Source organism: Hemicordylus capensis, chromosome 2 (assembly GCF_027244095.1).
Source record: "Hemicordylus capensis ecotype Gifberg chromosome 2, rHemCap1.1.pri, whole genome shotgun sequence".
Lineage (NCBI taxonomy): Eukaryota > Metazoa > Chordata > Lepidosauria > Squamata > Cordylidae > Hemicordylus > Hemicordylus capensis.
The window spans coordinates 107,693,121-107,716,858 of record NC_069658.1 but is presented as its reverse complement, the minus strand read 5'-3'; the positions used below and the strand labels follow the sequence as shown (position 1 = coordinate 107,716,858).

Sequence of the window (23,738 nt, the reverse complement as noted above, 5' to 3'; positions counted from 1 at the left end):
CAAGGTTTTCTTCTCAACCTCCCCCGCCCCAAAAAAACAACAACCCATGAACAGCACCACAAGGCTCTTATCTCAGGCTGACTGAACAAGAACGTTCCTCTTAGGGGCTGAAGCTATAGTGCAACATTTTGTTGCAGATCCTGGCTTGTAATTTGTATTTGTAAAAAATAACTTTTCAGGTTCTAGATAACATGTTCTCCTTCAATCAGTGCACAGCCAAAGCAATTGAATAGGTGGCAAACTTGCAGGCCACTTTTATCATTATGGAATAGTGTTAAATAAATCCCCAAAGGAAACAAAAGCACTCTTGCAAAACAACTGTTGGTTGGTGGAATATTAGCACATGATTATTCTCAAGGATACTGTTGCCACAGGTACATTGTATTTTCTCTTTGTAGGGGCTGAGGATAATTTTCTCAGATGCATCCAGGCTCATCTTCAGATTAAGTGCTTCTAGTCATGTGCGAGCCACCCTCAGGATCTATGCAGAGAGCTATGAAAAGGACCCTGGTAAACACAACAAGGAGCCACAGGTAAGTGCAAATAGAACTGCTTTTAGCCTTGTAAAAATAAACACCTGTATATGGGAAGAACTCTCAGGAGAAAGCAGATTTGAGGTGAGCTTCTCCCTGTATGTCCTCGTATTCCTTGGATTTCTTGTGCCTAGGGATCAGGGAATGAGTTCATCTGTCATCTGAAAAACTCCTGTATGTTTACATTTGTACATACAAATAGTGGCACAATTGCTGCTGAAAACATGGGCATATATTGACAGTTCCATGTGGTGAGACCTTTCTGTGAAATCACGCCCTTAGACATTTGCCAAGGTATTCCTCTTGCCAATAACACCTTATGACTTGCAGTTTGCATTGGCATTGAGAAAATCACCATGTCTCTGGGCTGTGTTTCAAATAGACAACTTGCCACATAGAGAGGCTTTTGTTTGGTTGTGTTTCAAGTGGCAGCCATGCTGCTGTTGGACAATTAATTGGGCCTAAGAACAACCTATACAAAGCAAGTTAATTTCTTCATATCAGCAGCCAAGTGAAAAAAGGGCAAGATGGAGAGCAGTATAATATGTCTGTGGAATTGTTTAAACATTCAAATAGTATTCTATAGAGTAATTAGCACAAACACTGAGACCCTCACTTGAGTTTTCAAATAAAACAGTTGGTCTGTTGGGTTGGGTTTTCACAACTTTTCTTCAGTGATCTGGTGTTATATTGTTATACTAGCTGACCTGGCGCAGAGCATCTGCGCCCCTTGTTCTCCCTGCATCCCCCCTTCAGCCCCATTTCATCCCCCCCCCACACCAGTTTGTTCTACCTCCCCTTGGCAGCCAGCCACCCCTTCCCCTCCTCCGCCCCCCACCGGGCGCTCCTGCCTTTTGGCTGGCAGGCGGGCCAGAGAGGGAGGCACCGCCCTCTCCGCTGCCCACCCGCCGGCCGACATCTTCCCTCTCCTCCCCCCCTCGCCCGGGCTCTCCTGCTTTTTGGCCAGCAGGCGGGCTGAAGAGGAAGGCTGCGCCACCCTCTCCACTGCCTACCTGCCAGCTGCCATTGTCTCCCCCCACCCGCCCACCAGGCACTCTTTCCTTTTGTGTTTCAAGTGGCAGCCATGCTGCTATTGGACAGTTAATTGGGTGCACCGCCCTCCCCGCCACCCACCCACCGCCATCGTCTCCCCTTTCCGTCTCTGACACTTCCACGCCAGCCAGCTGGCCAGCCCACCATTTTCTTCCCTCCCGCCCGTACCCGTGGCTATCTGGCAGCTCTTCGAACTCTTGCAAGAGCTGCCACACATGGGATTAGCCACGAGTACATCTTAGAGAATTAGAGAAATTAAATATATAGATAGATAGTGCCCAGATATGTTTCCAGGCAAAGAATAAAGTGCTGGTTATTGCCTTCAAAGCCCTGTGCGGCTTAGATCAGGACTTCTCAACTTTGGCTCTCCAGCTGTTTTTGGACTACAGCTCCCATAATCCCCAGCCACAGTGGCCTTGTCTGGGATTATAGGAGTTGTAGGCCAACATGTGCAGGAGGGCCGAAGTTGAGCAGCCCTGGCTTAGGTCCAGGTTACCTGAGAAAGTGCCTGCTAACTTGGCAAAGAGGCACCTTTTAACGTGGTGATTCTCTTTATTTAGCAGGGGGAGAGTAACTGGCCGTATCCATCCCCAGCACAGTACTTCCAGTGACTGTTGCTAGTGTCTATCTTATGTTTCTTTTTAGATTGTGAGCCCTTTGGTGGCAGGGATTCATCTTATTTATTTATTATTTCTCTGTGTAAACCGCCCCGAGCCATTTTTGGAAGGGCACTATAGAAATTGAATTAATAAATAAAATAAATAAATATAAGATCCCCACTGCTCATTAAGATCATCAGGAGGGGTCCCTCTTCGGGGGTCACGGGTTCATCTGGTGGCAACCTGGGATCAGGCCTTCTCAGTTGTCAGACCTGGGTTGTGGAACACCTTCCCCACTGAGACCTTCAGGAGAGCCTTAAAGATCCATCGTTTTAGCTTGGCTTTCAGTGATAGCTAGTTTGAATTTTAATGAGTTTTAATCTGTCTTAAATGTCGTTTGATTTTAATTGTTTATTATGTGTTTTTTGTTTTAATGTAAACTGCTCTGAGCCACTTTAGGATGGGTGGTATATTGAATGAATGAATGGTTTAGTTGAACTGGAGATCACTTTAGGCCTGTATATTGTTGTCTCTTACTGGCTGACCATTTTTTTTTTTTGTTAAGTTAGAGGTAGGTAGTCATGTTTGTTATGTTTATTTCCATAGACTAAGAATCCTGTGATATCTTAAAGGCTAACAATTTTATTGTGATATATGCTTTTGTGGGCCAGTACCCACTTTTGTCAGATGCATGAAGTGGTAACTCAGTAGACAGATGTACCATGATTACATAGAAGGAGAAGCGGGTGGTTATATCTTTTTACAATGTGAGGCCAGAAGGCCAAGCAAAACAAGACAACATAAGAACAGACCTGCTGGAGCTGGCCCAAGGATTATCTAGTCCAACATCCTGTTTCACACAGTGGCCCATCAGATACCTCTGAGAAGTCCACAGGCAAAAGGCAAGGGCATGTCCTTTCTCCTGCTGTTGGTCCCCTGCAACTGGTATTTAGACACATCTTGCCTCTGGGGCTAGAGGTGGCCTTTACCCATCAGACTCATAGTCATTGATAGACCTGTCCTCCATGAACTTGTCTAAGCCCCTTTTAAAGCCATCCAACAAATGGCCATCATCACATCCCATGGCAAAGAATGCCATAGATTAATCATGTGCTATGTGAAAAAGTACTTCTTTTTGTTGGTCCTAAATTTCCTGGCCTTCAATTTCATGGGATGGCCCCTTGTTCTAGTGGTGTGTGTGTGTGTGTGTGTGTGTGTGTGTGTGTGTGTGTGTGTGTGTGTGTGAGAGAGAGAGAGAGAGAGAGAGAGAGAGTTTATTTCTGTCCTCTCTCTCTACTTCATGCATAATTTTATACACCTCTATTATGTCTCCCTGTAGTTGCCTCTTTTACAGACAAAAATGCCTGTAGCCTTGCCTAATAAGGAAGGAGCTCCAGGCCCTTGATCATCTTGGTTGCCCTCTTCTTCACCTTTCCCAGTTCTACAATGTTCTTCTTAAGACACAATGACCAGAATTGTGAACTGTACACAGTACTCTAAATTTTGCCACACCATAGATTTGTATAAGGGCATTATAATATTAGCATTTTTATTTTCAATCCCCTTCCTATTCCTAATGATACCTAGGCAGCCCGATCATGCACTCGACCGGGGACCAGGGTAGAAAGGTGCACTCATGCCCTTCTACCTTGGTAACTGCCTGGGGGAAACAGATTATTAAATAGATTAAAGTATAAATTAAAAATTAAATCCTCTAAAATATGGGGGGAAATCTAGTCAGAATGTTGTGACCTATTGAGTCTGTTAACACAAGCAGCCCTACCCAGTTAGAGCTGTTCATACAGAGCTCCAGGATCGGGCCCAATCCCAGTGGTGTCTCGCTGGGTAGCCCAAGTATTTTCCAAGGCTGTTACTGAGCTAGAAGGGTGCAAGCATGCCCTTCTACCCTGGTCACTGGTCACTTTCACGCTCGGTCTGCCTGCAGCCTGAGTGTGCACAAAGCCGGGTGGCAAGAGTGCCCAGCAGCAGGGTGCAGTGCATTGTGGGATGCCAGAGGACTTTTCCCTCTGGCTTCTGGCTCTGCCACTCACCACGGTGTGATGCTGATCGTGTGTTGGGTGAGCAGCAGAGCCTGGAAGGGGCCTGCCTCTCCACCCACCCTCCCAAGTGCAGTGCGGTCATGAGAATGACCTCGTTATGTGAACTGACCAAAAGAAGAAGAATGGTAGGTATTTCAGTATGGATTTTGAGACAAAGGCAGAGAATTGTTGAGCGGGACTAGAAGGAACTGTGGAGAGAGAATGGAGTGCAAAGGTCCATTCAGTTGCTCTCTTTAGGAATCAGATGCAGGAGCAGCAATTTTACTGGTTGCTGATAGCATACTTTATTTGTATATTTGAAAATAAAACAAATATTTATTTTTTATTTATTAAATAAAAAAATAATCCCTCTCTGGGCAATTTACAACATAAAACAAATTAAAACAGAAGTGAAAACCTTAAAATGATTGAAAACCACAAGTCTAGTTAAAAAGCGTGGTTAAAAAAATATTACAAATAAACCATATGACTCATTGCTGTATCACCCAGAGAAAACTAAACTCTGAAATCTTTGGGCTTTTCACTCTTCAGGGAGCTGGGGAGCACTTAAGAATTATAAAAGAATGCCTCTGAGCATGTGAAGACTCAGACTCATATTAAGCCTTGATCAGGGTCTTTCCTATTTTATGCTCTGTGCCTGAATGTTAGGACTCATGGGTAGAGGATGAACTCTGGAAATGGCAAAGGCCTCCAGGACCGAGCCCAGGTAATCCCTGGTTTGAATTAAGCCTTCACAGAAGTCTGTATTATTTTCCATTACCCAAATAAGGCTGCAAATCTGAGCCATCTTACTTAGAAATAAACATGATTAAAATCAACAGGACTTAATTATAAGTAAACATGGTAAGGCACAGACTGTATATCGCTGGCTGATATTATGGATTTATTCTTCATCTTTCCCTGTGCCCCAGAATGAATGATAAGAATGTTTGCACTTGGTATTTTTAAGAAGCATTTGGAGCTTTCAGGCAAGACTTCAGGCTCTTTTGGGATGGGTATAGATCAGGCCTGCACAACTCAGATGACCTGGTGGGCCGAAAGCAACCGTGACTTGGTTCATGGGGGCTGAGGTCAATTCCTAGGGTGCTGATTATTAGAGTAACACTTAATATCAATCAATCAATCAATCAACCAATCAACTGAATTAAAGTGAAATGAATTAAAAATGAATTTAATCAATATTTAACTTTTGATGTTCTGGCAGGCCAAGATTGATTTAAATTAATATGAAATAAGTTGAATTAAAATTCATTCTAATAATATAAATATTATACAACCTGTACAAAATACATAATAAAATGCATTGTTCTTCCTTTCTACCTCTGCCAGATCATCACACAAAACATGGAACACCTTTAAGGGGGAAAAAATGAGTACCTCTTCTCATAATTTTGGAAAAGAAGGGAGAAGGGGAAAGAAGGATGGAAAGGATGCAGCAGGAGGCTTGGCCTGAGAGAGAGAGAGAGAGAGAGAACGGAGCAGTCTTTGTGTGTGTGTGTGTGTGTGTGTGTGTGTGTGTGTGTGTGTGAGAGAGAGAATGAATGGAGCAGTCTTGGCGGGAGAGAGAGAGAGAGAATGGAGCAGTCTTGGTGAGAGAGAGAGAGAATGGAGCAGTCTTGGGTGGGGGGGGAGAGAGAGACTTAACTGCGCAGACGCACCTCGCAGTTGGGAAGCAACACCGGGCCAAATAGCAGACCCGAGTGTCGCTCTGGTTTCTGCTGCTGCGCGCCACTGCTGCCATGGGGGAGGGTAAGGAAGAACACCCACACCCCCGCAGTCATCTCCTGGGCCGTGCAGTGGCTGGAATTTTTTTTTTGGGGGGGGTTAAGCAGCAGGGGAAGGAAGAGGAAATAGCCCCGGGGGCCAGGAAAAAAGGCCTCGCGGGCCGCATCTGGCCCCCGGGCCGCATGTTGTGCAGGCCTGGTATAGATGTTTGGTTTTTGCCTATAAAACATGTGTTGTGACCAGGGAGTCCTCTTGGCTGAGTCTTCATAGAATTACTTTAGCAGCGTGCACAATACACATGATGATGACACACATGGCATTTTCCCATGGAGAGAAAGAAAGAAATGCAAGTCTGTCAAGATTTATGTGCTGAAGTGAAGCCTAGATGTTTTCCCTTCTTCCTCATCTTTGCTAGCACACATCTACATTAAAATTCAGCATTTCTAAAATAACTTGCTGTCAAGCCAATTTGTCTGGAGAATTACTTAGCTAATGCAACCCAGTGACTTGTCACAATAATATTACAGTTGGGAAACATGAATGCCAAAGTCCAAGCAAGTTCTGGATTCCTTGTAAGGAAGAAATGTGAAGCTGCTTGAGAGTCCTCTTGTATTTATAAACAAAATCTGTTCTAAAGAGGAGTTAAAGGCTGAGGGTGTAGTTCAGCAGAGTGGAGCCAACATCTGCAGTATTATACTTGCTTTACAATTTTCCCTGATTGGTGGGAAACTTTACCAAAGAAATCCTTCCCAGGGGATGAGAATACAATGCACCATCTGAATTTTTCAGGGCGATGAAAGCTGTACAGTACTTCAGATGAGACGCTGAGATGAGCTTTAATTGTAGAATGGCAATGCAGTTATCTTTGATCTTCAGTGCAGACTGATTGTGTGAATATTGTGAACATTTGATAGTTAAATGATAATTGTATTCTATCTATCTATCTATCTATCTATCTATCTATCTCTCTATCTATCTCTCTATCTATCTCTCTATCTATCTCTCTATCTATCTCTCTATCTATCTATCTATCTATATTAGAGGTTTGTACCAGTGGAGGTAGGGGGTGGAGTGTGGGGAGTAGAGAGTGCAGGGGGTGGAGTCTGAAAGGAAAGAGGGAGAAGGAGAAAAATGGAGTTGTTTCTGAATAAAGTTTAGTTAAACAAACATAAGATCGCCTTGTGTTTAAGAGGGAAGCAGCTATGAAACATCCGTCCAAAAAAACCTATATAAATGCTAGTTAACAAAGAATGCTGACAACTGGTGGGAGGTGGGGAATCAATACAAATGTCTTTTAGTCTTCGATTTAAGCAATAAACCTAAATTGGTTAACATGGTTTTCCAGCATTCAAAATATATTTCCATTTTTAAAAATATTGTAGTGTTTGTTTTGGAAATATGTTATATTCATTTTAGACTGGCCATGTGATAGATATGTTTCTGAATAAGTGTGCACTGAATATAGGTCTGGACACAGAGAAGGCATACTTGTTAATCCCCAAATCATAGACTTGGTCTCTTATATGTAGTCTTGTAATCAGGGTTGCCTGCTCCTGACCTAGAGATAGCGTCTGTTATTTATTTATTTATTTATTTAATACATTTCTATACTGCCCAAAACTCATGTCTCTGGGTAGTTTACAATAAAAATACCATTAAAATAAAATTAAAACATTAATGCAATCTAAAATGTAAATGTGTTAAAAAGTTTAATTATTAAAATTGTAAATCTAATTAAAAGCCTGGGTGAACATATGTGTCTTGACTAACCTTTTAAAAGTTGTCAGAATTGGGGAGGCTCTTATTCCAACAGGGAGCACATTCCAAAGCCTCAAGACAGTGGCGGAGAAGGCCTGTCCCTGAGTAGCCACCAGATGGGCCAGTGGCAACTGTAGACAAACCTCTCTGGATGATCTTATTGGCCGTTGAGGATCACGGCAAAGAAGATGTTATCTTAAATACCCTGGGCCTAGGCTGTTTAGGGCTTTATAGGTTCTAACCAGCACCTTGTATTTTGCCCAGAAACTTATCGGCAGCCAGTATAGTTCTTTCAATACAGACGTAATGTGGTCTGTCCGAGATGACCCAGAGACCAACCTGGCTGCCGCATTCTGCACCAGCTGCAGTTTCTGGACTATGTACAAAGGCAGCCCCCACACAGAGCACATTTCAGTAGTCAAGTCTCGAAGTTACTAGCATATGTACTACTGTTCTGAGGTTGTTTATCTCAAGAAACAGACGCAGCTGGCATATCAGCCAAATCTGATAATACACTAGAGAGAGGTTTGGATCCAGAAGCACCCCCAGACTGCATACCTGTTCCTTCTGGGGAAGTGTGAGCCCATTCAGAACAGGGAGATCAAAACCATCTCCCAAGTCCCTCCCCCCACACTAAGTACCTCCCTCTTATCTGGAGTCAGCCTCAGTTTGTTATCCTTCATCCACCCCATTACAATCTCCAGGCAGGCATTTAGGGAGGTCATGCCTTCTCCCGATAATGCTGACATAGAGAAATATATTTGGGTGTCATCAGCATACTGATAAAACGCTGCACCAAATCTCCTGATGATCTCCCTCAGTGGTTTCATGTAGATGTTAAACATCGGAGACAATATGGAGCCCTGAGGGACACCATACAGAAGTTCCTCTGCCCGAGAAGTAGGAGTGGAACCACCTCAAAGCAGTGCCTCCCACCCCCAACCCCCTCAGAAGCTCCAGAAGGATACTATGGCCAATAGTGTCGAAAGCAGCCGAGAGATCCAAAAGGACCAACAGAGTCACACTCCCTCTGTTGATTCCAAATTGGAGATCATCCATCAGGCCGACCAAGACAGTCTCCACCCCATAGCCCACCAGAAAGCCAGTTTAAAATGGATCTAGATAATCAGTTTCCTCCAAGACCGCCTGGAGCTGGGAGGCAAACCACCCTCTCAATTACCTTGCCAAGCCACCTACATTTGGAGACAGGTTTGTAGTTGCTCAACTTTGAGGGATCCAATGCAGGCTTCTTCAGAAGAGGTCTAATAATAGCCTCCTTGAGATGAGGCATCCTGACCTCCCTCAGAGAAGCATTTATAACCTCTAACAGGCCTTCTACAACAACCCTCCAGCTTATAATATAAGCCAAGTCAGACAAAAATCAAGAGAACAGGTGGTAGGCTGTACCATTCCAAGCAGCTTGTCCACATCTTTTTTTAATGCTTTTATCCTCTATAATAAAAGCCTTGGTGTCCGTCCATGGACGGACACCAAGGCGTGTGTTCGTGCCTCCCTGGCCTGTACTGGGCATGCGCGAAGCGCATGCCCAGAACAGTGCAAGGGAGACACGACCGGCGGCCATCTTGGGCGGCCAGAAGCGGCCGCCCTGAAAAGACCGGGTGTGCGGCGGGGGAAACTGGCCGAGGCGGCGGCAGAGCCGCCGCCTCGGCCAAAAAAGACAGAGTAGAGGCCGGTGGTGGCCGGCGGCACAGAGCCGATCGCGAATGGCCCGGCCTGGCTGCGGAGGCCGGCAGTGGCGCCCCCAGAGTCCGCCCGGCCGCTGATTGAGGGGGGAAGAGGCGGTGGGGGAAGCCAGCCAAGGCGGCGGTAGAGCCGCCGCCCAGGCCCGGCGCCGCCGCCATGCCGGAGCCGGGCGGGAGGGAGAATTTGGGGCCTGAAGCCGGGCGGGGGGGAGAAGCGGCAGGGGAAGCTGGCCGAGGCCTGGCGGCGCCGGAGCCGGGCGGGAGGGCGAATATGGGCCCCTTCCCTTCCTAGCGCCCGTTAATCAACGGGCTAAAATTTACTTGTTAGTGTTATAAGTGGAAACATCTCTGAGAATCCAACAAAACCAAACAAGTTAACATACAAAGTCTTATCCATTAAAACCAAGACAGAAGAAAAATACAATAGAATTGAAGGAAAGTCCTTAACTGGGTTTCAGTAGCTATCAATAAAAGAATCTTGAATCCTAACCCTAAAGGGGGGAAAGGCGGGGGGGGACAGCCCCAACCTGGTTGATCATCCTACTGTCAGGTAATCTAAGGAGAAGGGAACCAACCCAACTATAATGTACAAAATAGAAATAATGCAAATAATTCAAGCGCAGAGCCAGACATCCCCAATACTCTGTGGTCTGAGCTCCACACCTCAAGCTCAAGAAATGTTGTTAAATATTGGTGGTTAAATTCTGTATTCTAGAGGAAAGAGTCCCTTCATACTGGCTCTCTCCTCCAAAGACAATTCAGCTACCTCCTGTAGAATCCATGGGAAGTTCAAAAAACAGCAGTACGGAAAAAACCTATTGGTGTCTATGGGCTCATCTATAAATCTAATCGTCAGAGAGGATAGAATTTAAAACTCTCACGGAACACTCCCCCTGAATTCAATTAATTATTAGACAACTGTATATACAAAATGATTTCCAATGAGAATATTCAACAGAGAAGAAAACAAGAATTGAAAGTACGAATCCTGCCATGACAAAAGTAGTATCCGTGTTGTAAATACAAGGCCATGTGTCCACCAACATATAAATATCCCATCTTGTTGCAGACTGGTATTCAAAAACCATAGTTAAATAATTAACAAAGATCAGCTAAACCTCTAACAATCCCTCTCCACATGTAATGAAAAACAAACAAACAAGCCAGAGAGATAAATGGAGGGAGACTAAATTCAGCCTTGACTGGCCTTTATAACCTACAGCTGGTGGCATAAGCTGTCGAACTATTGCAGTGAAATATCCCCTCTATACATAGATCTAATCTTTCGCAGTTTACTTCCAATTGTTTGCATCCAGCTAAGCTTCTCAAAGTGTTACTATAAAGTATTCATAACAGGTAATTTTAAAAGCCCATAGGGGAGGAAAGAGGGAATAATGAACTGGAGCTAAAAAGAGAAACAGCATAATCTTCAGCTGCTTGTCATTCGTATCCTTTCAGAACTAAAATGTCATATAATAGAGTATAGCTGGTAATTTGTTCCATATGTTTAAAATTATTTGTGCTATTATGTCAATTTGCTTCTAAGAATTAAGTTTGCAAGAATATTCTCAGTTCTTCCCTGAATCCTCCAATCCCTATGCATTCTCATTTCTTCCTTAGAAAACAAGAAAACAAAAGAAAACCCAAAGCAGATATGTGACATGTCCTTAGGTCTTTGAAACCATCGGGTTCATAATGCCACTTAGTTCCTGATTAGATTATTACCCAAGTTAGACCTTATTTAGAACTCCCTAAATATTGATGGTTGAAATACGAAAGGCAGTTAACACAGGGAATACCTTCAAAGACTAAGTAATAAGGCTTAATATTAAGCTATACTCAAAGTTACAATCCTAAAGTAAAACCCTAAATGATCACATATAATTCAGTTTCGTTTCTTTTCTGATGACATGTATTAGTTCTTTAGGTTAAGACTCTGAATATTGAGGTTATTTCATTATTAAGCCCTATGTGGAACTCCCTAAATAATATTTGATGTAGAAAAAATTAAGCACAGGGAATACATTGAAGAGCCAATTAAAGAGGTATAATATGTATTTATACTCAAAGTTAGAACCTTTCGATAGGTCGATAGACCTTGAGTTAATCACATTTCTCGGAACCAAGGAAAAGGAGAGAAACATCATAGAAAAAAGGGAGAAGCCAGCATTAAGATCTTTGAGGCTTTGAGAATCTTCCCACTCACATCACAAAGGGTTAATTTGAAATCTTAGAAACAATGTCCAAGGACATTCTCTCATAGGGGAGAGACTAAGCAAGCCGGAACTATAACTTCTGTGGCTGAGACAAACGGTTATCAAGTTTCTTCAAAGAGAAATCACTCCAGTTGAGATCAATCCACGTAGAACCTCACCATAGTTGTAGTTCACAAAGCCAAATAGTTCTAGTAATACACCCACACAAGGTAAACAATTGAAGCAAGTAAACTTTCAAATAAAATTAAAGCTTTCAGGTCCATTCTGATAGAATCTTCTGAATTTTTCTCAAAGTGAAACACATCTTAACAGTCTCTCCCCATACTGGTTAGCCCAGCCTTTCTTTAGCAAGATCAACATTATGTAAAAGTGAAAGTAATGAGGAATTAGAGTAATGAGGAATAATACATCTTCACCGCTCCAGCTCAACCAAGTAATATATATGGGAATTCTTCAAGATAAAGTCAGGGTCTTGACATAAGAGGTAAACTCTTTTTCCAACACTTTCATTTCCCCAGTCAGGGCTTAGATAATTAATGGCAAAAAGATGATTGTTCAGCCTTAAAACACTTTGTCATCCGTGCAAACAGAAGGAATTGTAAATGGAACTATTAGTTCAAAGCAAAATCTTCTAGTGTGGAATCCTCACAGCAAGCAGGTAAGCAGAATTTTTCCACGCAGGGCTTTGTAAGACATACATATCCTGGTTAGACTTGTGGCTTTGCAAAACAATGAAATGAAAAAATAAAGTCAAAAGAGAGAGAGAAAGAAGAAGCCATTCTTCTCTCCAAGTTTATCCTCTTCTCCATTCCACTTCTCCATTGCAAGTTCTTCTCTGCCGAGAAGTTCGAGGTGGGGTGGGGTGGGGGGGTTCACAAAGAGTTTAAAATGGAAAAAACAAACAAACAAAAAACCCATAATGATCTCGGACGAAAGCTACAAATAGTTTAGAGTTCAAGATTAAAGTAAGAAATAAGTAATTGCTGGAGTATCAGACATTTTAAAAAATTCTTCGAGGCAAAACTGAAAGCTGTTAGCATTGGAATGCTGAGATCTCCTCCAAAATAGCTTGTCCACATCTTCACGAGTCAAACTGAAACGGATCCAGCCTAACCATATAAGAGGTGTTGCTGGATAACCCTGCATCAGGGTGAAATTATGGGATCTGAATCTAAGTCTGCCTGAATACAAGATATTTTATTCACAAAGAACTCATTAAAAACATCACAGCGGGTAATCGATAGTTCCAGATTCTGATTCAAGGGAAGAGGGGCACGGACTAGTTTTCTCACCACCGCTGGACGTGAGCTTGCGGATGCAATATGGGCAGAAAACAAATGCTTCTTTGCTGCACATATTGTCTGACCATAGGTCTTCAAATGCGCTCTATGTTGTAATCTGTTGGAGTTGAGTCCTGCTCCACTTGCGCTCCAGTAGTTTGTTTACCTTGCTGCTTCAGCCCCTGTAGTCCTTCCGTATACCAGGGGGCCAACTTTGAAGCGGATTGTTTGGGAGGACACTTAGGAGCAATCCATGTCCACCACCCTGGACATGATTGTGAGTCCCATTCTAACGAGATGGTGGTCCGTCCATGACAATGGGGAAGTCAAGGGAGTCCACACCCACAGAACACCACCCTGATCAGAGTGAAAGACCAGATCAAGCATGTGACCAGCAACATGCATAGGTCCCGAGATGACTTGGGATAGATCCATAGTTGACATGGCCACTATGGACTCATGAGCTGCTCCAGACAAATTGATCCCAAAGTGAACACTGAAGTCCCCCACCAGCAACAGCCTGGGGGACTCCAACACCAAGACTGATACCAAGTCCATAAGCTCAGTTAGAGACTGTTGGGCAGTGGGATGATCGGTACACCAACAGAAGTCCCAGTCTATTCCTGGTCCCCAAACTCAAGTACACACATTCAATATGGTCAAAAGGGATCCTAGTAAAGGAGATGTTATTCTTATGGACCACAGACACTCCCTCTCCTCGCCCACATCCTCACACCTGCTCCTCAACAGAGTACCCTGGAGGGAGAAGCTGGGACCAGACTAGACCACCAGCCTCCCGGAACCAAGTTTCTGTGATACATACCAGGTCAGCCCCTTCGTCCAGAATCAAATCATGGACAGTTTCTGATTTATTCTGGACCGGCCTGGCATTACACAGGAACAAAGTGATGCTCTATGGATAGTTGGCACTGCTCCCCAAGGTCAAAGAGCTGGCATGACAGAAGGAAGGGGAAACAGCTATTAGATTTCTGATTTTCCTTCCCTTGTAACGGCCTACTGACCTGCCAACGATACTTCTTCTGTTCCCCACCACCACTGAAATAGCTGTCCCATTATCAGTGGATATGCCACCTGTCTCCCCATCTCCAGATAAACCCAGACACTTTATAAAATAATCCCACCCATTACTTACTTAAAACAGAAGCCACAATATAAAAGCCCACCCACCACTAACACATACAAATAAAACCCTAGGCCAGGGAGCCTGACCCTTACCCTCTCTATCTCTCAAGTGGCTCCCCCAAAGGAGCGATCCCCTTTAGTGTTGCCCCTTTGGTGGCAGCCTCGCTGGTGACAGGCCCACTGCTGGCAGAGTCCCTTTATAGGTCCAGAGATGGTCAGTCTGGGCAGGTGATACCAAGGGAGTGCTGAGTCACTCTGGGCCCCAGTCCTGTGCAGACTCCCCACAGAGCAGCACCCCCAGCAGCAGCAACCATAACCCCACAGATGCAGACACAGGCACTGGGCAGGCTGGCAGCAGACAGACAGACAGCACCCCAGGCTCTCACTTCTGAGGAGCAATTAGCTGGGAAGCAGATGGTCAGTGATCTTCCTCCCTGCAGGGCTTCTGTTGCTCTAAGAGCTTCAGCAGGGATGGCCCTTTCATGAGGCAAAGTGAGGCAGTCACTTCAGTTGGCAGATTATTGCCCATCAACATTAAAACATCTCTTTGGGACCAAACAGATCCTTGAAGATTTGAAAGGTGCACCTCTCCTCATGCTCCTTGCAAAGCTTGCAAGGAGCATGAGGAGAGAAGAGGAAGCCACTGGTAACCTCCCCTCCTCTCTGCCCCCCCCTTCAAGGCTCGCAAGGGTTGGTTTTGAAAAGGAGGGGCATGGGGCAGGACAGCAGCTGGTGTTTTGCTCAGGCACTGCAATACCTTGATCTCCCTTGAGCTTCAGACAAATGTAATTCATGAATGGTGAGTCCTTCCTAGTGCTGCTGTGGTCCATTCTCCCACCTTTATCCTCCATGCTCTAGCAAGGAGGAGAACAGGGAATCTGCCATTGCATGAACAAGATAGGAGTCACCATTCCTGTAGGAATGTGCATAAAACCAGTTTGCCCGGTTTGGTTCGAATTGGAACCGGGTTCGAACCAGGAGGGGGTGGTTCGGTTTTGCTCGAACCCCCCTCTGGTTCGGTTTGAATCTGAACCGGTTTGAACTAGTTTGAACCTCCAAAAGTGGGTGGGGTGGTAGCTGGCACCCATGGGTACCTGCCACCCAAACCCCAAAGCAATTGGACACTTGTATGATTTTTTATGAATTCTTGAAATGTATTTTTATTTTTTTCTCATAGGGTATAATGGGACTTGAACCAGCCCATTATTCTTTATTGTGGAGCACCCATGGGTGCCAACAACCACCCAAACCCCGAAGCATTTGGACACCCCTATGATTTTTAATGGATATTTGAAATATTTTTAATTATTTTTCTCATAGGGTATAATGGGACCCAAACCAGCCCATATCCCCTATTGTGGAGCACCAAGGGCACAAAAGTGGGGTGGGTGGTAGGCACCCAGGGGTGCCTACCACCCACAAAACCCCAAGGCAATCGGACACTCCTCTGATTATTGGTGGATTTTAAAAGTATTTTTGAATTTCTCATAGGGAATAATGAGGATTGCAGCAAATGTATAGTTTCATGTTGGGAGGAAAGGGGTGGCCTACAGCAGAGTGTGGTGGGTGGTAGTGCCCAAGGGGGGCAAGGAATCTATCAGAATTATTTGGAAGGAATTGGGCAAAGGGCTGATTTTTAAGTGCCTTTTGAAGTTTATGTGTCTTTAATGTTAGCAATGAGAGTGGATTCATGGTTTATCATTGAAAATCTTATATGCTACCAAAGAATCTACACTCAGAACACTTCACAAACAACAAAACCCAGTACCCCATGGGTTAGCAACCCATGGGCGTGTTTAGCACCCTCTGTGCACTACACCACCACTCACTCTGGGCCACCCCAGGACCCCACAAGTGGCTTTAAGGTTTTTCTCCATAGGGAAGAATGGAGGTCTCAGCAGCCCCATAACAGCACTTGGAGGGTGCTGGGGTGGCCCAGAGCGAGGGTGCCAACCACCCATGGGTTATCAACCTATGGGGTAGTGGGTTTTGTTGTTTGTGAAGTTTTCTGAGTGTAGATTCTTGGTAACATATAAGATTTTCAATGACAAACCATGAATCCACTCTCACTACTAACCTTAAAGACACATAAACTTCAAAAATCACTTAAAAATCAGCCTTTTGCCCAATTCCTTTCAAATAATTCTGATAGCTTCCTTGCCCCCCTTGGACACTACCACCCACCACACTCTGCTCTAGGACACCCCTTTCCTCCCAACATGAAGCTATACATTTGCTGCAATCCTCATTATTCCCTATGAGGAATTCAAAAATACTTTTAAAATCCACCAATAATCAGAGGAGTGTCCGATTGCCTTGGGGTTTTGTGGGTGCACCCACCCCACTTTTGTGCCTAGGTGCTCCACAATAGGGGATATGGGCTGGTTCTAGTCCCATTATACCCTATGAGAAAAAATAATACATTTCAAAAATTCATTAAAAATTGTACGAATGTCTGATTGCTTTGGGGTTTGGATGGCAGGTACCCATGGGCGCCAGCTACCATCCCACCCTCTTTTGGATGTTTGAACCAGTTCAAACTGGTTCAAATTGAACCACCCCCAGTTTGGTTCAAATTCGAACCTGCAACTCAAACCTGATGGCTGGTTCGGTTTGAATTCGAACCATCGAACCACCCTGGTTTGAATTTGAACCTTTTGGTATAATATTATGTGGCCAGCCAGTGCAGATAAGATGTCCTATTATATAGGAGAAATCATTCTCTACTGATGATCACATAGTTGATGTATGGTTATAGAATTCAATGTATACAAGGAGGGATGTTCATAAATTGAGGTTCGTGCACTGGTTTGGCACTGCGAGGAGGGAGGAAGAGAGTGGGATCTTTAAAAGATAGAGAAGATCAGGCCCTTACCTGCTCTCTGCCACCACATGCACCACCACATGCAGCTTCCTGCTGCTGTGGCTCATGTCCCAAGAACCTGCAAATGGTAGTGCCATTTGCGTGGTCAGCATGTGTTGTTGACCATGCAAATGGTGCCGTCTGGCGCTGTGCATGGATTCTTGGGACGAGCACCGCTGCAGCAGGAAGCTGCATGAGGCCGTGAACAGGTAAGGACCAACTCTCCTCTTTTTTTTAAAGATCCCACTCGCCACTCCCCTCCACCCGGTGCCAAACCAGTGCATGAACCTTGGTTTGTGCACATCCCTACGTCCCTACATACAAGTAACATCAGAGAATAAATGGCTGTTGACAGTACTTGGTGCAGTTTTTACTATAACAGAAAATGGTCATAACTTGTGTTTAAACATACTGGTGGGCAGATTTGCTTTCAGCATAGGCAGGGCCTAAATCAAAAGGAATTGTGTCATGGGAAGAGACAGGACTAACTGCTGATTTCCACTCTGGACATATCTGAGGGGGCATGCAGTGCATTTTGAATAGCTTCGCAGCTTGTTAAACACACACACAAGCCAGGACCTATTTCCTGTCTAACAAACCTCTGGCAACAGAGATGATGCTTTTTCAGAAGATTTATTTTCTAAAACATTGTGAGATGAATTAGAAAACAATAGGGAATGTTCTGACAACGTGAAATTCTGAATTAGACATTTTGACCCATCTAATTAAGACAAGGTGGGACTATAGCAGCAGATTTAGTATACCTTGAAATGTTCAGCTGGGGGGGATCAGTCTCTTGCCTGAGGGGAAATCTCTGGCCTCTCATTGGTTTAGAAGTTTGCCATTCTAATTTTGGAATTTTAGAGGGGCCAACTGTCAGGAGTGTTAGTTGAGCTGGGGCTCTGGTAAACAGTCGACTGAGAACATAGGCTAGGTTAGAGTTCTTTAATCCATGTATATCTTGTATTCTTTTTATTAATGTGTATGTTTGTAAAACCTGAAACCGTTTCTCCCCTCTATTCTAACCTCTTGTATTTGAGTAAAGCCATTTAAGCATCCCTGCCTCTCTCCGCTTAAGCCCACTCTCTCCACATGTGGAGTGGCTGACATGATAAAGCCAGCAGTATAAGCAAAATGTTTTCACCTAAAAATAGGCAAAGGGGCAACAGGGCAGTGCTAGCCCTCAGGATAAGCTGGCCTGACAAGAGGCAAATGAACACATTGGTGGCAAAGAACTGAACAAAGGAGTAGTAACATGCATTTGATTTTATTGTGCCTGTTTAACATACTCTACAGTTAGGGCTGGCAGCCTTTTTTTTTTTTTAAACTAGCCCTACTCCTTTTAATAGCCACCCAATAAACTGAAATGAGCCAGATTTCTTCATTGTTTTATCACTATGCCAAGAACAGCTTCAACTCTAATTTCTGCAGTCTTCTGTAAAGACAGAGGAGCCGGAGCAGTAAAAAATGTTGGCAATCCTGTCTGCAGGAGCAATAAAAAAAGTTTGCAATCCTGTTTCTAAAAGGAATGCAATATATTATTTGTAAGGTGTTCTTATAATGTCCTCAGATCTCATTATTTTAAAGATCTGGTCAGTTTTGAAATTCCAGGGCTTTTGCTCTGCATAAAATGTTTGAACACCTCCATTTTCCTAAATATTTAACTCTGTTCAGAGAGCAATACAAAAATGTCAGTGCAGAATAGCTTACCTGTCAATAAAAAATCTGTAAAGAGACTGTTGGAGATAGATAGATATACGTTATTATGGTCATTGTCCAGCTGAAAAGACAATAAGTTGGAAGAATGAAGATACAAACAAGCAAATCTAGCATAAATCCTTTAGGAATACTAGCAACCTCAGGGCCCACATCTAATTAAGATGTTTAGTTAACTCTTGTCAAACACTACTGGCTGCAACACAAAACCTAGCAACACTGGAAGTTATTTCTGGTCTGAAAGGAGAAGGAATGCATGGTTTTAGCATTCATTGCCAAAACCGTGATGGCAGGCACTTCTGTGATCAGCAGCTTGGGATGATCCAAGTTCACTTCTATCAGCGAGGAAATAATAATTCTCTCTGATAAACGAAATCACCTGGTCAAAATTCAAAGGTAAGCTATGTTATCTGTGCAGGAAACAAATCTATCTAAAATTAGTCCCGAAACTCACCTGATGCTGATCCCGAATCTGGGATGCCCACCACTCAGGGATTAGGCAGACTTTTCAGAGGATGAGACAAGGTAGGGAGATGCTATGGCCCATACCTCAGGTGTCTCTGTGCCTCTGGGACACACACACACACCAGAAGAACCAAGGGAACCAGGCCAGTACCTCACCATGACCCAAGGACACAGTCCTGCCTTCATTAACGGACTCTGAATTGTTCATTGAGGATCTGCCACCCGGGCAGAGGTCCTCCAGTGCCATCGGAGTCAGCGCTTAGAAAACCGGGCAAGACCCTTTTAAACAACAGGGATATGGTGGTGCCATTCTACTCTACCTGGGCAGCAGCTATAAAAACCAGTGGTCGTTTCTAAGCATCTGCAGAAGATGGAATGGGGTGAAGATGGATGGATTGGGTTGTGAGGGAGTGAAAGCTCTAATACTCTGATGGTGATGTTGAGGCCAAAAGAGGACAGCGAAGGGAGGGAGAGAGAGAGAGAGAGAGAGAGAGAGAGAATAAGGAATGCATGACACTGCTGCTGGATAGAAGCAGATGCCAGCTTCCTGTATGACACCAAGTGCCTATCTATGTTACTGTGTTCTTGTGTGAAGCCAGAGTTTTCCAATAGCGCGAGGGGGTGAAGGAAGCTATCTGCTAGCAGCTACTAATTATCTGAAAATGAGTCCCCCTTTGCCACAGCCTTTGCATATCTTTTATTATACATAATTATAATAAGTAGAACCTTGGACTTAAAATGAAATTATGACAATGTATACATTTTCTTATCAAGCCAAACCATTACTCTGCTAAACTTGATTGTATCAGGGTGTTCCAAATTTAATCTGGGAGAAAAATATATGAGGATAATAAAATGATTATAATATATTTTGAATCAATGCCTGAACTGTTTTTAGCTATATTTTATTATACAACCTCATCTAATCACCTGTTTATAAACTGTTCCATACAGTTGAAATACTAGAATTTAAATTGATTTTGCAGAACATGTCTATAACATTCTTTTCCCGGGAACAGCTGCTCTTTAGTTAAGAAACTTGAGGACTGTATTAAGTAGATTAGTAAGTTTGATTAATTGATTTTAAAACCTTTTGATTTAAAAAGTAGATTTTAAAAACATGTTTAACTATTTTTAATGCAAGTACTTAGCAAAAATTGTGGGCAATAGGTGTCATCTTAGAGGAAAAACAATAGGAGAAGAAAAGAAACCACCATTTAGAAGAGGCATTCCCCTCCCACCATCTTCCACACAGAAGGGAATGCCTCTCCTAGGATGGTACCTGCTGTGGTTACAAGTTTGCATAATCTAAAAACAAAAGATTCACTTCAAAAAATTTATAAGAAAATGTATCAAGATTTAATCAATTAGTTAAAAGTCCAAAGAATAATTGACTAAGACTTCTTCAGTTGGGTGAAAGCACTGCTAAAAATGTACTAATGTTTTTCATGATGTCTGGATGGATATTGCAAAGAACATGGTTCCCTTCAAGCTTGCCATTTGAATGGAAAGGTAAGCAGTAGGTCTGTTGTGGATACTCAATTTGCTGTTTAAAGCAGCAAGCTGTGCACCTATCTACACTATCCTCCATGAAATAAACATTTCCCTTACATCTCATATGTTACAATATCCTGAGCAACCTATCACTCTGATCTTACCCAAAGACTGCATAGTTAAAACTGTGTTCCTGATATTTTGGGATAAAAAGATCATTACATCTTAGATTTGCTTTTTCCTCACTTGAAGCATAGGGTCCCTGAGACACTTTTCAAAGGCCAGTGAAAACTACACACTGGCTTCTAACAAGTGATGGGCACTTGTTAGAAGCCAGGGTGTAGTTCTCATTTTACAGGGAAACATCTGTGAGCAGGATGGCAACAGTGCTTAAAGATGCAACATTACGATTTGTAGAAAGTAGGGATGTGCAAAACATTTTGATGTCAAAATAGGCCATTTCAAGTGTCTCAAGCTTGAAACAAAATGCCCTTTAAATAAAGGGCCTGTTTCTAGCTCAGAACAAAACAACCCCGTTTTGATTCGAAACATTTTGAGCACCTTTTTGGAGGCCTTTCCCTCCCTTACTGATTGGCTTTCTGACACTGGCTTCCGATTGGCTTGTAGTCTCCTTACTTCTTGGTTGGCTTGTTATCATACAAATCAAGTGTTTCTTGTCAAACAGTTGGTCTATCTTGCTCAGTATTGTCTACAATACACCGAGGCTTCTCCCAGATTACAGGTAGTAGTCTGTTCCTCAGCCCTGTATCCTGTATGCTGGTCTTGTGGTAACAAGCATAACTTGTCCCCTTAGCTAAGCAGGGTCCACCCTGGTTGCATATGAATGGGAGACTTGATGTGTGAGCACTGTAAGATATTCCCCTCAGGGGATGGAGCCATTCTGGGAAGAGAAGAAGGTTCCAAGTTCCCTCCCTGGCTTCTCCAAGATAGGGCTGAGGGAGATTCCTGCCTGCAACCTTGGAGAAGCTGCTGCCAGTCTGTGAAGACAATACTGAGCTAGATAGACCAATGGTCTGACTCAGTATATGGCAACTTCCTATGTAGGCTCCTATGGGGATTTGGGGGAAAGGTTAAAAGTTAGTTTAAAATTACCGGCTTGCCCATTTCTTTTGTGGGTTGGGTGTTCATGCCCTATCATCCAACCCCCTTTGGTGTCCCTAGGAGCTACCCATGGTGAACAATGGGGTGTTTCAAGTTTCCTCATTGTTCCCTATGGCCGAAAAACTGAAAACATTTTGAAGTTTGTTCCGTCGAAACAACTGGGTTGACCGCTGTCTGTATTTTGTTTCGAGTTCAAAACAAAATGCAAAATATGTTTTGTGCACGTCCCTAGTAGAAAGGGACATTTCTTTTCAGCTCATCAAAATATTTTTTCAAAACCAGATTGAGGGTTGTTTAATCTGAAAGCAACAATTTCAGAGTAAGAATGGCTCATATAAATTAAGAACAACACATCTTCCCGCTTTCAAATGACATCAGCCATGTTCATGGAACTGCATCTTGAATAGCTTTAGTTACTTACAATTAAAATAAAAATATAAGTTATCTGTATCACTCCCCATCTCATGATGAAAACATGAAGCTGTCTTATACTGAGTCAGACCATTAGGCTCTCCAGCTCAGTATTGTCTATAGACAATATATTGTATTGTTCTTAGATAGTATTGTCTGTAGACAGCTCAGGAGCAGCTCTCTGGAGCTGCAGTCAGGGGTCTTTTACAGCCCTACTTGGCGATACCAAGGATTGAACCTGGAACCTTCAGCATGAAAAGCATGTTTTCTACCACTGAACTGTAGCCCCTTCCCAAATAATGGTCTATTTCACCATTGCACTTGGCCTGATCAAGCTTCCCACTGTGTCTCTGGCCAAAACTATGCAGCTCTGCAGCTTTTCATCTTAACTAGGAAAAACGTTTTCAGGCGAATGTGCCGAATATTAACGCTTCATAGTCAAGCACATACAAGGTTCCAGTGGTAAGCTGTAATCATCATCTTCTTTGCGACACTGAATTAATAGGATGTTTCTGTTGGGTGTGTTTGATTTTGTGTGTTAGAGAGATGAAAGTAGATAAGACAAATCTAACGTCTTGCAGATGGCGCTGTGAGTAAACACTACTGACTCCTGCTGTAAGGTCTTCATATCCTCAGTAGAGCTTGCAAGTATATAAATCCAAACATTGGCAAGAACAGTGTTTGGATATTTATTTTCTTTCCTTCATTAAGTCATCCCTGGTGACCATATATTTTTGTGTGTGCGTGGGAAGCAGCACTGAGAATTCCCACAGTTCTTTATTATGTAAAAGTTGTCAATACATTTTTTTTCCTGGAGAGCAAAATTGGGTTGTTTTATTCAAAGAAATAATAGTGTTATATAGGTTTATGCTTTGCATGTTGCCTCAGTAGATCACTAGCAATTAAAATAGAACTAGCTCCTGGACCCATAGGTCTCCCTGGTTTCTCAGGTTGACGCAGTGGCCAGGAGTGCTTTTATCAGCTTTGGCTGATACGTCAGCTACATCCTTTTCTGGGGGTAAATGACCTTCTTAAAACAGTGGTACATATGCTGGTTACCTCCAGGCTTGACTACTGTAATGCACTCTGTGTGGGGCTGCCTTTGTACACTGTCCAGAAACTACAATTGGTACAGACAGTGGTGCATCTAGGTAATTTTGGAGCCTGGACTTAAAGGCCATTGGAGCCCCCCTGCTGCAAATTAAGCATCACCCCCCTACACACACACACACACACACACACACACACACTCTCTCTCTCTCTCTCTCTCTCTCTCTCTCTCTCTCTCTCTCTCTCTCTCTCTCTCTCTCACAGACACACACAGACACACACACACACACACACAGTGACAGTATTTTTAACAGGAAAAGCAGAAGTGTGCCTGAGCTGGGCTGCTGCCTTCTATTAGCAACCCCAACAGCTTCTCTCCCCGCCCCCAATCTTTCCACATTCACCTCCCTACTGTTTGCACCTTTGATTTCTTGCAACCGACCTCCTCCTTCACCAAGGAAACTTCCAAAGTCAGTTTCTAGAGGCAAGATCCACCGCGGGACAACAGCATGAGGGTGTAAGAGTTCCTCCACTCCACTCCCTTTTG

General features: G+C 43.5%; 1 protein-coding gene and 1 long non-coding RNA gene across 5 annotated transcripts in view; one reads left to right on the top strand and one right to left on the bottom strand.

The window, feature by feature from the left end:
- PGM5 (phosphoglucomutase 5) overlaps positions 1-23,738 on the top strand; it is a 149,645-nt gene that overhangs the window by 67,873 nt on the left and 58,034 nt on the right. For all 4 annotated transcript variants that reach the window (XM_053292968.1, XM_053292967.1, XM_053292966.1 and 1 more), the window contains exon 10: positions 399-533. In XM_053292968.1, coding sequence (XP_053148943.1) covers positions 399-533 — 135 coding nt within the window. The remainder of the gene's footprint in view (positions 1-398; positions 534-23,738) is intronic.
- On the bottom strand, positions 231-23,719 carry LOC128343609 (uncharacterized). The gene is made up of 2 exons (XR_008315607.1): positions 23,613-23,719; positions 231-507 (listed from the first exon to the last, which is right to left on the bottom strand). It is a non-coding gene; the product is annotated as an uncharacterized LOC128343609 (long non-coding RNA).